General features: G+C 47.9%; 2 protein-coding genes across 2 annotated transcripts; one reads left to right on the top strand and one right to left on the bottom strand.

Moving 5' to 3' along the window:
• Positions 1–241: 241 nt before the first annotated feature.
• On the bottom strand, positions 242–7,993 carry npat (nuclear protein, ataxia-telangiectasia locus). Its single transcript, XM_084675012.1, has 17 exons — positions 7,785–7,993; positions 7,446–7,564; positions 7,199–7,259; positions 7,034–7,112; positions 6,908–6,948; positions 6,548–6,793; positions 6,286–6,361; positions 6,008–6,122; positions 5,818–5,909; positions 5,651–5,732; positions 5,300–5,396; positions 5,059–5,181; positions 3,521–4,804; positions 3,295–3,404; positions 3,117–3,207; positions 1,530–3,007; positions 242–1,434 (listed from the first exon to the last, which is right to left on the bottom strand). Exons 1-17 carry the CDS (start codon positions 7,819–7,821, stop codon positions 1,354–1,356), a joined length of 4,212 nt encoding a protein of 1,403 aa, XP_084531138.1. The 5' UTR covers positions 7,822–7,993; the 3' UTR covers positions 242–1,353.
• Positions 7,994–11,075: 3,082 nt separating this feature from the next.
• psmd2 (proteasome 26S subunit ubiquitin receptor, non-ATPase 2) lies at positions 11,076–19,208 on the top strand. Its single transcript, XM_084674501.1, has 21 exons — positions 11,076–11,257; positions 11,965–12,021; positions 12,175–12,339; positions 12,541–12,662; positions 12,926–13,150; positions 13,659–13,817; positions 13,986–14,130; positions 14,319–14,379; positions 14,485–14,631; positions 14,863–14,969; positions 15,099–15,226; positions 15,552–15,639; positions 15,754–15,916; positions 16,112–16,213; positions 16,636–16,781; positions 16,961–17,044; positions 17,131–17,299; positions 17,617–17,711; positions 17,892–18,018; positions 18,161–18,279; positions 18,456–19,208. Exons 1-21 carry the CDS (start codon positions 11,135–11,137, stop codon positions 18,636–18,638), a joined length of 2,715 nt encoding a protein of 904 aa, XP_084530627.1. The 5' UTR covers positions 11,076–11,134; the 3' UTR covers positions 18,639–19,208.
• Positions 19,209–19,564: the final 356 nt, after the last annotated feature.

Genomic DNA, 19,564 nt, shown 5'->3' with positions numbered 1-19,564 from the left:
GTCCTTCTGAGACAAGTAGATTATGTGAAAAAAATGTGTCAGTATTTAATTAAATCATTTTGATCAGGATATGATTGATATATATTGGACTTTCATATATAAAAACATTTAAAAAGTCTAAAACACCACCCAATACTACTACCGTTTTAACGATAATCTTTGGAGGACTCTAATTTCGAAAGCATTTAGGATGGTCCAATCAGGGGTTCACAGGTTTACTAAGAACACTTACTTACATTACAATAAATAATCATGTGTATTTTTATACTTCGATGTTTTGGTATTTTTTTCTTCTCCCCCTACCACTACCTGGACATATTATTACATATGATAGGCGACAATAGGAAAACATTACCGAATTAAACAAGGACAAAGGAGATGACAGTCAATTTTCGCAAAATTCGCCTTTAAATAACATAAAACATGTAGTAAGATGCTTTTATTAATCAGAATGACCTACACCAGCTTGCGATCGACTTTTGGGTCGGGACCCACTGATGGCTATTTCTGATGACCTCTCGCCAATCAGAGCTCAAAAGGGAGATTTTTTTTCTAGCAGTACATTTGAAAGAATGGAAGAAAATCCTTGCAGTAACCTTACAAAATCCTGTAGAAAACCTTCCTAGAAGCGTGTAGGCTCAGCCGTAAAGGGAGGACCAACTCCGTATTATTGTCCATGAGTTTACTGATGAGGTGTCAACATGCTATTGGTCATGAGGCATACCTTTAAATTTAAATAAATATATAGGCCAACTACATAGAATTGGAACAACATAGAAAAGGGGCCTGAGAATCTTTTCTTACAATGCATATACTCTACGTAATCTGACAGTTGCTTCAACATTAGAAGTCACTGTTACCTTTTTATTAAAGTTATTTATATACAGAAACTGTACCACAGCCATTCACTGTGTTAATACTACTAATTAAAACAAAATAAGACCAATAAATCTACAGAAATACAACTGCACATTCGTGTGCAATGGAGCCTTTAGACAGTCAAACATTGACAAAAATAAGGCTTGAAGAAAGTAAAGTCTTAAATTAAAACTCAGTGCTAATAAACCAGCTATATGCATAAAAAAACGTTTTCAAACATTTCTGTAACATTCACAGTACAGATCGTATGATTAGATGTTAAGTTTCAGGGTATACAAAGAACATATAAAACAATGTGCTATGGACAGTGTTAAGCTTGACCACAAATGCCTCATTCCTGTGTGGTAGACATGGAAACCATAGGCACAGTGACAGCAGATGGCTTGTTCTATTCCTTTATTCACAACATTGTTCTGGACATCTCAGTCTTTCTGCGTGACAGCCATCAACCGCCATCAGCCAGTCATGAACCTGTCACTCATCGTAATGAAGCGAGGACAAGAACTTATCCACATCCAGATCATCCGGGAAGGAGTCCAGCAGCTTCTTCTGCTTCTGGAGGGACAAGAAATCAAAATGTGTCATCAAGTTTCTTCATCAAAAATACATACAAACAAACAAGACTGTACTGCACACAAAATCAATCTCACCTTGGCTTTCTTCTTGCTGCTTGACGAGGCCGAGGCCTTGAGCTCCTTGGAGGGGCTGCTGCCCTGGGGCTCTGGCTGCTTGCGCTTCTTGCCCTTTGAGGACGTGGGTGTGGCGGCTCCAGCTCCAACCTGACGCAGGCTGTCCTTCAGCGGCGTGCCCGTCCTGGCGATGGCTGCTCGAGACAGGATCATCAGCGTGTGGGCCGCCATGTTGATGCTGTTCTCGCTGCCCGCCTCGCTGGCGGGGCTGCAGGAGGGGAGCTCCGGGGTGGCGGGGGGCGCCAGGTGCCTGGGGGTGCCCTCCATGTCTCGAATGTGCCTCTGCCGGGCAGGCGTCCTGGGGAAGTCCAAAGATTCCTCGTGGAGACGGCCAGACCCAGGGGTTGGAGGGAGCGGCAGGTCAGCGCAGCCCGCTCCGGGCCTCTTGGCTGGGGTGGTCGGAGGTTGGAGAGCCTGGATGTCCTGGAGCATCTCGGCTGCCTGCTTGATGAGCGGGCTGGTCTTGGAAGGGGACTTGCAGGAGAGCACGTGCAGGGTAGGCGTTGGTGGGGTCACAGGGGGCGGGCTGATGTCCCGGGGTGATGGTGTGGGGGCCGGCTCACGCCTGCTCCCCTGTGCCTGGTTCTCCTTATCAGCCGTGATGGGAGACTCCTGAGCGGGAGTCTTTTTCTCTGTCCGTCCCACGTGGCCCTTTGCGAGGCTTTTCTCCAAATACTCCAGCTTGCGGTTTTCCTCCTTCTCCTTCCTGCTGCCTGACCTCAGTCTATGGTCAGAGGAAGAGGACCTGGTGCTTGGCTTGTCCGTTGACCTTTTCCGACTGTCGTCCTTCCTGCCTGTGGACTGGGATTTCCTTCTCGTCTCTGACTTCTTCGACGAGTCTGACGTCTCTGCGTTGCTACTGCTGCTGCTAGCATCTTGCCGGCTGCTAGCATCTTGCCGGCTGCTAGCATCTTGCCGGCTGCTAGCATCTTGCCGGCTGCTAGCATCTTGCCGGCTGCTAGCATCTTGCCGGCTGCTAGCATCTTGCCGGCTGCTAGCATCTTGATCGGCGACGGTTTGCAATCCAGTGGGTTTTTTCGTGTCTGCTTTGGGCTGCTGCTGGAGAGGAGAGGACGTCTCGGTCTCGGCTGCGTTCCATGTGGTCGGACTGTTGTCCGTGCATCTCACCGTCTCTATCCTCCGTTTAGGCCTGTTGCCACCCAAGATGGCAGGCCTGGTTCTGGCTTGTTTGGGAGAATCTGTCTCAGACTGCCGGCTCGGAGAAGGGGACGAGAGGGTGTTAGCTGCCAGGGCCTTAGGCGGGGTGCTTGTGCTGTTTCTGGGCTGGGGGGGAGATTTGCCGGCTGATCCATCAAAGCATAGGATCCGTCTGTGACCGGGACTGGTACCTGCTGCTACCTTGGGCAGGCCTGTCTTCTCTGAGGACTGTGGTTGGACTGGATTCGTAGGAGCACAGGGACCAGAAACTCTGGTCTTGCCTAAAAAAATAATTAAAAAAAAGCGAATCGAGATGCCAAAGTTACATACAGAAGCAGCGCCAGGTGATCACATTGAGGGAGTGTGTGGAGGCTAAGAAGCAGGGGTTACCTGGGACTGCCGTCTCACTGGGTTTCCCAGGTTCAGGGTGCTTCTCTGGGGATGGGACTAGGGGTTGGGCTATGGCTGGCACAGCTATAATCTTGGAGAAAAAGTCATTACATCATGTTAATGGATAAGATTGAACTGCTAAACGCATCTGTGTTTAAGGCTCTGTCACACGTGTTACCTGATTGGATGCCACAGGGACATTCCTGGTGTTGCTCTGCCCCATGACAGATACAGGGATGACCATGCTTTGAACCATGGGCCGAACAGGAGAAAGAAACAGTGTCGATCCTGAAAAAGTAAAAATCATCGAAGGTGTTTACATCAAAGGGCATGACGTGTACCAGTACAGCCACAAATCATAAACAAAACCACTGTGGATAACCCGTCTCTTCTCTCTCTCTTACCGGTGGCATAGGTTTTAGCCTGAGGAGGTGTGGCCAGAGAATAGGAACCTGGAGTCCCAGGTGATCTCTGAGGGTTCCCACTGGACAGAACCATTTTACCGGCCTGCCCACCGGCGGTGGCGCCATCAGTGATCAAGAAGTAGCTGGTGGCCGCACCTCCGAAGTTAGCACTGGTGGAGTCCAACGGCAACTGGATGATGTAGCTGGGATGAGCCCCTTGCTGAAGCATGTTCTCCTTAGAGGGTGTGGCTACATCTAGTGGCGTCACCGGCACCACCCCCCCGGTCTTCCCGCTGAGAGGACTGGACACGGCAGCAGGCTGGAGGACCTCGGTGCTCTGTAGGCTGCTCACCGCCTGCGCCGTCTCATCCAGGCCTGTAGGGGTGCCGGGCAGCAACGCGGGGGGCTGGCCTTCCTTGACGGGGGACGAGAGGAAGATGGTGGGGATCTTGTCTCCACTGATGCTGGAGACGGCCTGGTTCAGAGCTGCGTCGCTTGACGCCTCCTCCGGCTCGTCGCTGATGATGATCTTGAGGGATACCATCTTGCTGGAGTCCATCGTTTCTGTGGACACAGTGCTGGGCGTGGCGGTTGGGGTGGCAGTTGCGGGGGGTCTGCTCTGAGGTTGTGGGTGGAAGAGCGCCGCGCTGTTTGGAGGTGCCATGGTGACGCGAGGCACGTTAGCCTTGGGCTTGGAGACCTTGTTCACCTGAGCCGGAGCAAGTGTGAATGTGGGCGTGGCCGACACAGAGGTAAGATGGAAGGGGAGGATTTTTGTCGTGGTTTTTAACAACGATCCATTCCCAGTCGGGGTCAGCGCTGGAGAACCTTGCGTGTGTCCCGTCTTACTCACTTTAGGTGTGTTTAAACTGGTAGTAGTTCTGGTTTCAGATGTGCTTGTGCTGCAGGTAGAGATGGTTCCATGGGGGCTGTTGGAGGAGGGAGTGTTCTGCTGCCTGACTGCCTCACACACCTCCAGGAGGGCGGGCGGCTCGGGGCCAGCCCTGCCCACAGCTTCGTCTACATCCATGGATGCCTCTTCATTGCTGAATGCCGGGTCGGCAAGGGCAGCAGCCGGCGGTGCTTCTGCTGGTTTGTCGCCCCCTGCTGGGAGTCTGGTGGGACTGGGTCCCTTCCTGGGCCTGCTGGTGCTGGACCCGAGAGGTGTCTTGGAGGCGCTAGGGGGGGCGGATTTCCTCTTGTTCTTGGCCTCCTGCACGGATTTCGTCTTGGCAGCAACGGACGCAGGTTCTTGTGCACGTCTTCCATCTTCCTGTAGGACGACTGTGAAATAAAATTGATTGGTCAATATTTGGCAATTGCAAGCTTGATCTTGACTGAGTAGGGCTCTGTGAAGACGACATGTTAATTAAAATTAATCGTTCATAGAATTTCTTGAATAAAACCAAGCACAAAATACCACAGGTGGAATTTTAGCATGACAAACTGATTATATCATCTTTAAGGAAAGAACAAGTGTCCTCAAATACTGTAGTATCTTTGAGCCTTTCAAGAGATGAAAGTAGGTTTGTCCGTACCGTGGTTTGTAGGCTCAGGGGTGTGGTCTGAACACCCTGCGTCTCCAGTCTGGCTAGCCTCCACAGTAGCGCCGCTCTCCACCCCCCCTCCTGGCTCTGTCCCCTCGTTAGCCTTCCCTTTACCTTCAACCATGGGAACATGACCATTAGCAACACGGCTGCCAGTGAAACTGCTATCACCTCATCTTCTCCATCTTCTTTCTCCTAAACGACACTCTAGAAATGATCTCAAAATGTTTACCGCAGTCGAAAAGGTCGAACAGGGCCTGGAAGGCCGGGTCTGACTCCGTCTGCTCCAGGATGTCATGGATGGCATCGTCAGACATGTGGATCTCCCCCTGTGTGGAGATGCAGTCAAGAGGAGGAACTGACTGCAGAGAACTCATCCCAACATTAAAGAGTGACTGCAGTCAACACAGAAATGACACAGAGAGACAGAAACAGAGAGACACAGAAAGATAGATACATATGAGAGAGAGAGAGAGAGAGAGAGAGAGAGAGAGAGAGGAGGAGGGGGGGGGAGAGACGGACGGAGGGAGGGACAGACATACAGAGACATACAGAAAGCGTCAATACAAACATATTTCCTCACCTGAAGCCCTAAAATTTCATCTATGGACTGGTCCGGAACCACCGTGCTCCAGGATGATTTTGAAGTCTGAGGGGTGCCGTCACTGTGAGGAAAACACAACAGGAAATAAGACGGGAGCAACAGAAATCACTTGAGGTGACGCTGCAGTGCAAGATCCATAGTGTTACCTTGATAGGATTTTGTTGATGTTCTCTGCCAGCTTCTCTTGTAATGATCTGTCACCTAAAATCTTCTCTCTTGCATTTTGAATCACCATTTGCTGAGGACGTGAATCCACAGACATTACAAGGGTGAATTCATATAGAAAAAAAACACACCCTATCAAATGCATTCATCTATCGAGGCTTAATGTCTTACAGGGAAATTCTCTGTCACTGCCTCTTCACTTTGGGGCTCTGTTGCCAGGCTACTGGCGGCCATGTTGGATCTGCCAGCCCCACTCGATCCACCGCCCCTCCTCTTGGGAGAGTCCCTGAGGGAAATTAGACCACAATCAAGAATCTATTCCTAGACTTGATATTAATAGACTGTCAATGTCCTCTGCACTGGTAAAGTACCTTTGATTGTCTCTCAGGCAAGGTGTAAGGATACAATGAGTCTTAATACACAGTGGGAACAGATTATTTAAAGCTCACCATTTCCTCCTTCCTGGGGACACTGGGCCAGGGGTTAGTCTGTTATCTGGGACCATGACGTGTATTGTTGTATCTTCTGGAACAAAACAGAGAAATGTCCACGTTCAAATCAAACTTTATTTATATAGCACATTTCATACCAGGAGACAACACAATGCGCTTCACAGTGGGGAAAAAGGGGGTTGAAATAATTGAGACAATATGTAACGTATATGAAGGTACTGTGTTACAGTAATACATGCAAGGTTAAATGTGTTCTTACTCATGTTAGCAAGTATTCGGCTCTCGTTTGGTATCTGGCTTGGCGTGCTGCAGATGGGAGAAAGTCTGGGTTGCTGGGAGGAGACGTAAAGGGGGGTGGAGTGTACTGGAATGGCCAGGGTGTTGCTTGGGGGGCTGGGTGTGGCTAGGCCCGTCTGGGGGGCCGGGGAAGCGGAGGGGGACGGCGAGAACGACTGCATTCCCTGTCGCCTCAAGTTGGCCAGTGCATTCGCGTTCCGCACCCGTACTGCAAAGGTGACGAGTATCGTGTTCAGTTAGACTTACACAGATTCAGGTTTCTGATTAAGAGCAGAAAAGCTGTTACGTAATGATAGCATATGCTTGCAGTGTGTAAACTTACATCTGTTATTATGGCCAATTGTTGGGGAGTTCTGTAAAGACCTGGGGAGGAATATTAAGATAAAAGTGAGTAGAGTATGACATGGATTTTGCTTCTTTTGTGTGTATTACTGAGATAAAAACGTACTTAATCTGATTAAGCGTGATGTCCAGCTTTTTCCATAACGACGTCATTATGGATGGTATTGGAATCTCGTGACTAGTTTCTATGAGAGAAGCTGAGTGAGTCAGGGGAACAACCATAACATACCATAGTCTTATGGCAAACAAAATAATTTTGTTAGCAACTTACCTTTGGCTTTTGCTGCAACATACTCGTTCAGAATAGTTGACAGGTTTTTACCAAACAGCGACTGAAAAGTTATGTTACAATTAGTGCAATATACCTTACTGATTATGTTTACAAACATAATCAGTAACAACAAATCTCCGATCTAACGAACCACTGGCACCCCTCTAACGGTGAGGGCTGCCAGGTCAGTATTGAATGTACTTGACAGCTAGTGTCTGAAAATACAATGACAGATAAGTCTACTCACGAATAGACAAGCTGGGATAGTTCCATCATCTGTACTGTGTTCCACATACTCCTTCAAATTGGGGCTTTCGTGAATGAACGCCTTAGTCGTAGAGGTCAGTCCCTCTTGTTGCAAGTACCCTGAAAACACAATCAGATGCATTTTGAGAAGTTAGTGCATGCAGAAGCCTGATTAGCCGCCACACCATAACTCCACAGTCGATATTTTGTCAAGCGCAATTTTGTCAAGCACTCTCTAGACAATTGTAACCATACACCCACATATTGACACTTAGTGGTATCTTGCAGTGAAGTCTAGCAACATGGCGAGCTAATGTTATACACAGCAGACATAGCCTACCTAAAACGAGCCGCGCTATGTCAGATGGAAGCAACATGGCTCCAAACGTCTTGAAGGTACAAGTCAACAAGTTACATTATCAGTGCGTATATATAAGAAACAGTGAAAGGCGGACAGGGCTAGTAAGTAAGGCAAAAGCATAAAGCAGTTTGTGTTGTTCGTAACGTCCAAAGATTACTGAAAAGGCGGGGAATTGAACCCGTCTCGGCCGGAACTTCCTGACTGACTGAACGATTGGCATTGTGGTCATTGGAGTTTAGAGGCAATCACCTTCATCTTTTATTTATTTATTTTTATTGTATAAACGCAGAAATACTTACAGAGTGTGCAAACACATACAAGAATACAAGGGGGTACAACACAGCACAAATCATACAAATACCTTAAAGATTTGTATAAAGAGTACAGACATCAATTGTTTTGACAGCTTTCTCAATAAAGGAATACAATATAATTTGAGTGTATAATTCTAATTCTTTGTAAAAGATTAAAAAAAAGAGACGTTTTCTATCAGTAAATTTGCATCGATAAATGTGATATTTGCCCATCAATAACACAAAATTAATAAGATAAAATAGTTTTTCCTTATTTTTATCACAACCATGAAAACCCAACTGCACATTCTCCCATAACAATACAAAATCAGCAAGAATATGGTCCTCCACAAATCTGCAAGTATCTTGCCAAAATGTCTTTACACTTGAGCAGTACCAAAACAAATGTGTGAAGGTTTCTGGATGCTCACCACAGAAGCTACAGTTGGAATCAATATCCTTTTTATATTTCTTTAGATAATGACTTGCAGGGTCAAATATATGGATCAAATGTCTTGTTAACTAATAGGTATTTATGAGGTAAGAGCCAAACCTTCCACCAACACAAGTTATAAACAAATATGTTCCAGTAGGTATGAACATATGGTATAGAAACAACATTCTTTTGAAATAGGGCACATATAGACTTGTTATTATTTTGGGGGAATACAGAGAAACGATCGAGAGAGGGCAACTCATGTAGATGAGGCATACTTAGGTATACTTTAAAACAACATTAGAGTTCCAGATGGGACAGCATCAAACACTATACGAATTCTCTCTGGGAGTATTGGGAACATTATAAAGAGTCAGGAAATCCTCATAGTAGTACACCCTCATCATTGATAAGTTGACTCACCAATAAGATGTTCATGTTAAACAATTTGCCATGAACTTTGCTCCAATTTGCTAACAGAACGTGTCTATGGAAAGCAGACAATTTTGCAGGGATCTTATAAATATTATAGTTATAGAGTAGTAAAAAGTTGAAGCCTCCAAAATGGGAAAATATAAAATTGGGTATAAAGTTCCATATTGAAGTTGGATTTAAAAAAAAATGTTTGGCCCAAATTGTACAGTAGGCCTACGTAATGTCACATTAATTAATGTATTTGAACTCAAGCTGGTGTGATGGGTCACTCTTTTGTTGCAGCGGTTTAGGATTATATTACAGTAAGTAAAATATCTGGTTCATTACATAAGTGAAGTGAACACCATTTTGCTACCTGCATACCTAGCTATAGCTTATATACCCTCTTTACTGCACACAGCCGGATAACAGGTGTGCTGCAACCAATGCACGACGGTTCATAATCAGTAAGGTATATGCATTAAATAATAACAAAACAGATCCGTTTCGTATTAATTTAAGACATTTGTGCAGCAACACTTTTTCCACACAGCTTACCCTCAGCATTACAAAATGAGTGTGAGGGATACGGAGTCCTACGGAAGTTTAAAAGGCACAAAAGAAACTGAGTACGGTTCAGAACACTTGCGCGTTAAAGAAATGATGAAAAATAATAGTAAATACAATAATTACATGAAATAAAATTCAAAAATACAAATCGGAATGAAACATTTACAAAGTGCATTTTTGACTCTGTTACATTGGTCCTGATGGAATGCAACCTTCTGCCAGAGGGGAGTGCCTCAGGCTCCTCGATGTGTGCAGGTCCTCGCGAGTGTGGCTTGTCTGGGTTGTTTTATGTGCGGAAACTGCAAGTGGCAGCTCGGATCCAAGACGGATTCGAGAGACCGCAGAGAGAGTGCGGCTTGTCTGGGTTGTTATATGTTTGGAAACTGCACGAGGCAGCTCGGATCCAAGACGGATTCGAGAGACCGCAGATAGAATGCTAGTCTAGTTTGTTATATGTTTTAGATCTATTACTTTTATCACTTGTATTATTGTTTTTGTTGATTATATGTAAAGCACATTGAGCTGCAATTCCTGTATGAAATGTGCTATATAAATAAAGTCTTACTTACTCGAGGGTAGGCAGATTGCAGCCTATCACCCTCTCATAGACTTCCCATCGTTTCTTGGGGGCCCTTTTCTGTATAAAATAACATGAAACTGAGAAAACCATAGGTTTAGCCTGAAAATAATGATGAACTAATGACTCCATTCAGTATAGACATTCCATGCTTTTTCAACCACAAACCCTTTGAAATGGATGTGCAGGTAACAGACATCAAGTAACTGAGGAAGTAACCAACTGTTGAGATACAATGTATAACATACCATACAACTTACAAGATGCTGGAGAGCACACATTGCTTGAGCACCTCCGACAAGCGAATGAACTGTCTCACACGTAGTTCTCAGCGAGTTCTTAGAATACTGCTGTCATTACATTATTATATAACTGACGAATTATTTTGCAGCTCGCCTCCTGTCGTCTGGAAATGACATAGTTAGGCTACTGTATCCTCAGACGCTTTTTCCAGGAGCCAGTTTTGGAGAAACTGCTACACTGTACATAGGCCATGTGATAAGTAGATTGTCTCTTGTATGTAATGTATTCGTGTATGGGCCATTGCGCCTGAAATAAACATTAAAAAAATAACAATCAGAAAAAGCCCAATACGTACTGAACATAGTAAATAGGGAACATATGCTCTTTACCATATTAAAGCACTTAGTATAAGGTGTTATTTATTTACATTTAATTAAAATATAGGCTACACATATGTGTAATACTGTTTCGCACTGATTGTAGCGTGTAGCTAATGTTTACCAGAGTCTGGTAACTAGCTGAACTCTTATCTCTCTAACATCAGGAAACTGGGCAAGCAAAGTTGACGGGAGTATGTCTGCACTGCTCAAACCCCTGACTGCACACCAATAAATCAGTCTAAAAGCAGGGGATGTCTGACAGCATTGAGACATCGATGCACTTATAATTTCTGTCCAGTAGGTGGTGGTAAAGTAAGATTGAATCCAAACTTGCCATTGAACTCAGTTGTTATCGACGAAGAAGCATTTCACCCCGGTTCCTAGATTCAGTTCGTTTTGCTAACCGAACAGCAAGAATGGAGGAGGCAAAAAACAAAGAGAAAAAACTGCCCGAAAAGACGGAGGAGAAGGAGAAGGAGAAGGAAAAAGGAACACAACCTGCTGGGAAGGGCAAGGAGAAGAAAGAGGAGCAAGAATTGGTAAATATACGAACATTTAAAATCAGAAAAGCTCAAGGGAAGCGAAGCTTTTTTGCCTGAGTCACTGTGCTGGTTGACAACATGGTTGAAAAGGCCGAGAGCGTTGTCATTCAACAGTGAATAAGTCTTAACCTAGTTAATTAGCAATCACGTAGCTCTACTAGCTAGCCGCAATTTTATGACTTTCTGCCGCATGAGAACTGTTACGATATAAGTCATATTTGATTTGAAACATTACAAGCAGCCAGCTGGCTAAATGTTGCTATAACAGTACTAGCCTAGCTCTAACAGTGTTAGCACAACGTTGGCTAGCTAGCACTAGCTGCAGAACGCGCTAGCTTAAGGCTTTGGTTTAACTGATTGTCAGCGGGTAATGACATAGCAGTTAGTTGGCGATATGCAGAAGTTCAGTAATGCGTTACCGAGATAGCTTAGTTAGTAATGGCGGCTTATGCTTGTCTATAAAGTCAACAACTTGATCTGATGATAATGGCACAGTTCTAAAACTAACAGCATTGCGCACAGCTTGCACCTTACGAGTATTGGTTATTGTGGGGTTGGCTAATAATATTGTTCGCTATACGTAGTCCTGGCTTAGATTCCCGCACGGGTCAGTGTTTGGTGCTCTGGTGTGTGTGTGTGTGTGTGTGTGTGTGTGCGCACGCGCACCACGGTTACAGATGAATAAAGGTTTCTTCTTCTTCTAGTCTGAGGAGGACAAGCAGTTGCAGGAAGAGCTGGAGATGATGGTTGAGCGACTGAGTGTGAGTATCTCATGAACCAGTACACTGCTCATCATTCCTACTCCTTATTGTCACATGTAGAACCGATTAAAGTTCTACTTTTATTGACAGATCTGGTCTGTATTTTCTAACTGTATCCCTCCCCCACACACGGACTCTCACACCCCTCTACAGGAGAAGGACACATCTCTTTACCGTCCTGCTCTAGAGGAGCTCCGCAGACTGATCCGTTCATCCACCACTTCCATGACCTCGGTCCCCAAGCCCTTGAAGTTCTTGCGCCCTCACTACACCAAGCTCAAGGAGATCTACGAGGGCATGGCACCCGGGGAAAACAAGGTCGGCCCTGTCAGATCACAGTTAGATTAGGATGACTGGAACTGTTTTTTTTTTTTCTGTTTGATTTGAATTGTCGCAATGGAATGATTTTGACATTGGGTTAATAACACCTGGTATTCATTAAGAATTCTCGATGGAGATTGGTTGGCGTTGTGTGACGGCTCTACCAGACGAGCTCTAACTTCTTGTTTGGCTCCGTAGCGTTTCTGTGGAGACGTGGTGTCAGTCTTGGCCATGACGATGAGTGGCGAACGGGAGTGTCTCAAATACCGTCTGCTAGGATCCCAGGAGGAGCTGGCGTCTTGGGGACACGAATATGTCAGGTAGGGCCTCAGAGCCAGCTAGCATGTGTTTGTGTTAGCCACCTGACGACTACAGGCACCTTGTGGATGCTAAAAGAGTGACCCCTATCAGCAACTTTGTATTTGTATGACCACCTTTAGGTGGTCATCCGTGGGACACCAACACCTTCACCTGCACCTACAGAAATGATTAGCTCTTTAAAAAATAGCCTTTTAACCTTGTCCCCACCTCATGTGTTAATGTCTACTCTCTTCTCTCTCGCTCTTGCTCTGTGTGTTTGCAGGCACCTGGCAGGCGAGGTGGCCAAGGAGTGGCAGGACGTGGATGACAGTGACAAGACCCAGCAGGAGACCCTGCTGAAGCTGGTGAAGGAGATCGTCCCCTACAACATGGCACACAATGCGGAGCACGAGGCCTGTGACCTGCTGATGGAGATCGAGAAGCTGGAGATGCTGGAGCTCTACATCGATGACACGGCCTACGCCAAGGTCTGCCTCTACCTCACCAGGTGAGAGCCAAGGTCTACCTCTACCTCGCCAGGTGAGAGCCAAGGTCTGCCTCTACCTCACCAGGTGAGAGCCAAGGTCTACCTCTACCTCGCCAGGTGAGAGCCAAGGTCTGCCTCTACCTCGCCAGGTGAGAGGACCAGGGGACCCGGTGTGTGTAGGTGACTGGACCTTGCGGGGCTGAGCACATGTGGTTCATACTCCCACACGTTTACAGATGCCAGTATTACACCTCGATGCAGTCTTAAAGGTGTCCATGGTCCTAAATTCAAGGGATTGGAAATTCCTTATTCATTTACCCAGAGATGGCAAAAGTACTTCTTGACAAATATTTAGGAAACCTTTTTAAGTATTTTTTTTATTATTATTTTTTTTACACACAAGACACAAACACGTTTTAATTTTTTGGGAAACTTTTTTGTTTCTCTCTGTCTCTCCCCCACCCCTCTCTCTCTCTCCCCCACCCCTCTCTCTGGATCACCTCCCCCCCCCCCTCTCTCTCTCTCTCAGCTGTGTGAGCTACGTCCCAGAGCCAGAGAACTCTGCCCTGCTGAAATGTGCCCTGAACATATTCCGGAAGTTTAACCGTTACCCAGAGGCCCTCAGGCTGGCACTGATGCTCAACGACGTGGAGCTGGTGGAGAACATCTTCACATCCTGCAAGGACATGTGAGCAGAGCTCTACACAACACATCATCCCTCACACAGGCTTCACACACACACACACACACACAGATATGAGTCCGTACCGTATATGAACACATTCACCTTTCAATGTACATGAAAACATTCAATGGTTCAGCTAAGCAAGTGTGTTGGTTGTGTGTGTGTGTGCAGTGTGATCCAGAAGGAGATGGCCTTCATGCTGGGCAGACACGGCATGTTCCTGGAGCTGAATGAGGACGTGGAGGACTACGAGGACCTGACTGAGATCATGTCCAACGTGCAGCTCAACAGTAACTTCCTGGCTCTGGCCAGAGAGGTGAGGGGCGTCTCCGCATTTCCAACATCATGTTCCTTACGTGAACTGCTTTTAGTCTACTAAAACGGTTGGATGGAAAGTCCAGTGAGATTGTGGGCAGGAGGATCATGATTAATTATAGGAGAAGTCTGTTTTAGTTTCATGACTCTGCATATCTCATCCTAAAAGACTGCTTTCTGTTTTTGTAGTTGGACATCATGGAACCCAAAGTCCCTGACGACATCTACAAAACTCACCTGGAGAACAACCGTGAGGCCTTGTTAATGTGTCTTCAATATCAGCCAATCAGTTTGTGATGCATGTTCCTTTTTCTCGGTCTCACCACGCCTTCCTTCCTTCTCCGGCCGCCCCCAGGGTTTGGGGGTAGCGGCTCCCAGGTGGATTCGGCCCGTATGAACCTGGCCTCCTCGTTTGTCAACGGCTTCGTCAACGCCGCCTTCGGACAGGACAAGCTGCTGACGGACGACGGCAACAAGTGGCTGTACAAGAACAAGGACCACGGTGAGAGAGCGCACACACACACACACACACACACACACACACACACACACTGGTGTTAGTTTTAGACTGTTTGGTTTGAACACAATCCAAATATGTATCTGTTCTATTTATTTGTAATGATATAAATAAGATTTTTTTGGTCCACTTAGTAAAAAAAAAAAAAAAAAAAAAAAATGTATGGAGTTTGAATGACGATGATGGTCATGATGATGATGGTGTGTTTGTCCCCAGGTATGCTGAGCGCGGCAGCTTCCCTGGGCATGATCCTGCTGTGGGACGTGGACGGAGGTCTGACCCAGATCGACAAGTACCTCTACTCCTCCGAGGACTACATCAAGGTCTGCTTCTTCACCCTCTCTGTCTGTTCCCCTGCCTCGTCAACGTCTCCTCCCCTCCAACAGGACACTGATGCCGTCACTAACACCCACTGTGTTCTCTCGTTGGGGTCCTCCTCTGGCCGCGTCCAGTCCGGCGCCCTCCTGGCCTGTGGCATCGTCAACTCCGGGGTGAGGAACGAGTGTGACCCCGCCCTGGCCCTGCTGTCCGACTACGTGCTGCACAACAGCAACGTCATGAGGATAGGAGCCATCTTTGGGTGAGCGGGCCCCTTCTGACAGCCGCCCACATCAGGTCTGATCTCCTCAGAGTAGAGCCATACAGGAAGGTGCATTTTGAGATCCATCTATCAATCAGAAACCACCTTTTACTTTGATGGGATGCAGGAAGAAGAAATATTTATACATCTTGCAGTAGTCACACACACACACACACTCACACACACACACACACACACACACATGCAGGAGAAAACACACACATGCATAAAGGAGTTTCCACAAGTTCAGAAGTGTGACTGTTCCATGACCAGCCAGGGGGATGTGTTCTGTCTGGTAAAGCCCTGTCCTCTTGTGACTGTTCAGACTGGGCCTGGCGTACGCTGGCTCCAACCGTGAAGACGTGCTGTCTCTGCTGCTGCCCGTCATGGGAGACTCCAAGTCCAACATGGAGGTGAGCCATGTTTGTGTGTCATGGGCTCCACACTGTGGATTGGGACAATGGTGACCCATGTGACAACATGTGTCTCCACACGCTCCTGACGCTGCTGTGTGGCGTACTCCGCAGGTGGCAGGCGTGACGGCGCTGGCGTGCGGCATGATCGCGGTGGGCTCGTGTAACGGGGACGTCACCTCCACCATCGTCCAGACCATCATGGAGAAGAACGAGCAGGAGCTGAAGGACACGTATGCACGCTGGCTGCCCCTGGGGCTGGGGCTCAACCACCTGGGTAAGGCAGGGGGGGGTTTGGGTCTGGGGCTGAACCACCTGGGTAAGGCACAGGGGGGTTCAGGTTTGTGGGTGGGGACTACTCTCGCTGGGTTAGGTACAGGAGGAGTTGGGCTGTGTATGTACTGCGTCCAACAGGTCTTTAGTGAAGATTCTAACCTTTGCTGTGCTCCCTTTCTTGTCTTGCTGTGCCCAGGTAAGGGGGAGGCCATCGAGACCACCCTGGCAGCCCTGCAGGTGGTGCCCGAGCCCTTCCGTAGCTTTGCCAACACACTAGTGGACATCTGTGCCTATGCAGGTACGCGCAGCAGTCACACGCTTTGCTCCCCGACCGGCTTGAGTTGTCCACGTTCTCCGTCCTCACCCCTCCTCCGTCCTCACCCCTCCCCCACCCACCATCCGTCCTCACCCCTCCTCCGTCCTCACCCCTCCCCCACCCACCATCCGTCCTCACCCCTCCCCCTCCTCCGTCCTCACCCCTCCCCCACCCACCATCCGTCCTCACCCCTCCCCCACCCACCATCCGTCCTCACCCCTCCCCCACCCCCCGTCCGTCCTCACCCCTCCCCCACCCTACATCTGTCCTCACCTGCCCCTCCTCCTCCGTCCTCACCCCTCCCCCACCCTACATCCATCTTCACCCCCGCCCCTCCTCCGTCCTCACCCCCCCCGCCCCTCCTCCATCTTCACCCCCCCCCTCCCCTCCTCCGTCCTCTCCAGGCTCTGGGAACGTGCTGAAGGTGCAGCAGCTACTGCACATCTGCAGCGAGCACTATGAGGCCAAGGAGAAGGAGGAGGACAAGGACAAGAAGGACAAGAAAGACAAGGAGAAGAAGGAGAGTGCCGCTGACATGGGCTCCCATCAGGTACTGTCCTCCGTGTAAATTCCAAATGCTCTGTGTCGTTCATTCACCTTCGTTAAACTATGAAAACTGTGGGACAAACATGAGAGGGTAACAGTCTGTCCGACCTAAAGTATGCTCTGAAATGAATTTAAGTCCAGATCAATTTGCGGGACCTTACTGTCTGTGCTGCTGTTCCCCAGGGCGTGGCTGTGCTAGGTATTGCACTCATCGCTATGGGAGAGGAGATCGGCTCTGAGATGGCTTTACGGACCTTCGGACACCTGGTCAGTATCAACGCGGTCCAACAGGCCCCAGCTTAACTCCTCTCTCTGTTGCTCTCTGCTGAACACGTTCCCCTTGCTCCTCCCAGCTGCGGTACGGTGAGCCCACTCTGAGGCGCGCTGTGCCTCTGGCCCTGGCCCTGATCTCCGTGTCCAACCCTCGCCTCAACATCCTGGACACGCTCAGCAAGTTCTCCCACGACGCCGACCCAGAGGTGTCCCACAACTCCATATTCGCCATGGGCATGGTCGGCAGCGGTGAGTAGACCCCCGCCCTGACACCAGCCCTGTAGTTATCATACAAAACTAGTCTGTCAGCAGGCAACTTCCTGTTGGCAGACGCTTGACTTCCTGACTGGTGTTGTGTTAGTGACGAACGCGTGCTCGCTCCCAATCAACTGCACTTCATATGGAAAGACTGTTGCTTCCGAAGAGCAATTGAAGATTGTTGGAGTTGATCCAAACCACCATTTTCCTCTCAGTACTGCATGAGCTCGCAGATGAATTCCCACAGTAAGCCAGGAAGTTGTTTCCATAGCAACTTAAATGACCTTCTCCTTCTTCTCCCTGCGCAGGCACAAACAACGCCCGCCTGGCCGCCATGCTTCGACAGCTGGCACAGTACCACGCCAAAGACCCCAACAACCTCTTCATGGTCAGACTGGCACAGGTGGGTGACAGGCAGATGCCTCCGTGTGACCAGCGCTGGCGTTTGTCGTTTGCTCCGCGTACACCCTCAGAATCACAGGACAGTGCGTGTGTTGTAATGTATGTTGGGTGTGGCAGTGCTTTCATGTGAGTGGACCTGGAGGTCCTAACTTGTTCTGGTCTCTGCCTCTCCCGCACCCAGGGTCTGACTCACCTGGGCAAAGGGACTTTGACTCTGTGTCCCTACCACAGTGACAGGCAGCTGATGAGTCAGGTGGCGGTGGCTGGACTCCTCACAGTCCTCGTCTCTTTCCTTGATGTCAAGAACAGTGAGTCTCACTTCTGTCCCTGTCCAATGTCGTACTCTTTGACGTATTCTTTTGTTTTGGATTCGGGGGGTAATGAAGATTCACTTGTTTACTGGAAAGTGTTGTTGAGAAATGACACACTCCCTGCTGTTTTGATCGGTAGTCATCCTGGGTAAATCCCACTACGTGCTGTACGGACTGGTAGCGGCCATGCAGCCCCGTATGCTGGTCACCTTTGACGAGGAGCTCCGCCCACTTCCTGTGTCGGTCAGAGTTGGACAGGTAAGACACACCCACAGTCTGATTCAAACGAGGCTGTCCCTCTACGCTCTCTGGGTCTCGTGAGTCGCAGGTGGTCGAGGGAGATCCATGTGGGACCTGAAGCCTGGCATGATTGTATGTCTCCTGTTAAAGTCCAGAAAGTATTCTTCAGCCTTTAATGTGTGTTTGATGTGCAGGCTGTGGACGTGGTGGGCCAGGCGGGTAAGCCCAAGGCCATCACAGGCTTCCAGACCCACACCACACCGGTGCTCCTGGCCCACGGAGAGAGGGCCGAGCTGGCAACTGAGGAGTACCTCCCCGTCACCCCCATCCTGGAGGGATTCGTCATCCTGCGCAAGAACCCCAACTATGACGCCTAGAACCCCCTCTGTCTCCCTTGACTGTTGACTGACTGACAGCAGGGGGTAGCACTCCCTGGCTCTCATTGGTCACTCATATTTTACTACTTTATTCCATGACTGAGGAGGGCCAGGAAGGAAGCGTGCCCCTTGTCTTTCAGTCTGTGGCTCTGACTCGATCACCTCTGAAGATGTTTGGTTGTGGTCAGGTTGGTTAGACTGAGACAGGGAGGGTAAATTGGGACCTCACTGTACTTTGATTGGTTAGCTCTTTTATTGTGATCTAGGATAAGCTCCTCATCTGTCATGTGTTCAGTTGGGTGACCAATGCTCCAGTCCTCAGCTGATCTGAGGGCAGTGTGTGAGAGGTAGCCGTCTGCTCCTTCCTGCCTCCCTGTTCCTCCTTCAGCCATGCAGTAGATGACATCGTATCACCGCCGTTGCTCCTATTTCCAACATGTCTCCTCCTTTTGTAATTAGAGCATGTAAAAAAAAAAAAAAGTTTTCATCCAGTTTTTGTTTTGGTGGTTTTGTTACAGTACTGTAAAAGGTTTAAACAACAAAAAAATGATAATAAAAGTTTCAAGTCGATCATTTTTGTCCTTGGTCTGTGATGTTTGCATTTGAATATGAATTGAACACCCTAAACTTTAAGGACTTAAGATAACTGTTATACAACATAAACCACACGTAGGAGACACTAACTTTACATGCAAATTTAGATATATGTTTTTATCACAATTAATGACAAATAGGATACACAGGTCAGTTGGAAAGAACGTCTGAACAATTCATTAGAAATTTATATAAAAGAAGATGTACCTGTATTTTCATTACATCGTTTATGAATTTGAAGATCCGTTTTTAATACGAACCGACCCTACAAAACTGCCATCCGACAGTCTTCGCAGTCAGTATTCCTCTAGCCACGCCTACATACAACTGTG

This window comes from Hypomesus nipponensis, chromosome 15, assembly GCF_054491055.1.
Source record: "Hypomesus nipponensis isolate SF chromosome 15, ASM5449105v1, whole genome shotgun sequence".
Taxonomy (NCBI): Eukaryota; Metazoa; Chordata; class Actinopteri; order Osmeriformes; family Osmeridae; genus Hypomesus; species Hypomesus nipponensis.
Note: the sequence above shows the minus strand (reverse complement) of the source record. Positions and strands in the feature narration are given on the sequence as shown.

What these genes read in the sequence shown, in the direction of transcription:
- npat (XM_084675012.1), bottom strand. Translation starts at nt 7,821, where the DNA reads ATGTTGCTTCCATCTGACATAGCGCGGCTCGTTTTAG. An exon ending in CTATCCCAGCTTGTCTATTC is followed by an intron (nt 7,260 to 7,445) that starts GTGAGTAGACTT and finishes ATAACTTTTCAG; the next exon opens with TCGCTGTTTGGTAAAAACCT. An exon ending in ATCACGCTTAATCAGATTAA is followed by an intron (nt 6,949 to 7,033) that starts GTACGTTTTTAT and finishes ATTCCTCCCCAG; the next exon opens with GTCTTTACAGAACTCCCCAA.
- psmd2 (XM_084674501.1), top strand. Translation starts at nt 11,135, where the DNA reads ATGGAGGAGGCAAAAAACAAAGAGAAAAAACTGCCCGAAAAGACGGAG. An exon ending in GTCTGCCTCTACCTCACCAG is followed by an intron (nt 13,151 to 13,658) that starts GTGAGAGCCAAG and finishes TCTCTCTCTCAG; the next exon opens with CTGTGTGAGCTACGTCCCAG. An exon ending in CTGACATGGGCTCCCATCAG is followed by an intron (nt 16,782 to 16,960) that starts GTACTGTCCTCC and finishes GCTGTTCCCCAG; the next exon opens with GGCGTGGCTGTGCTAGGTAT.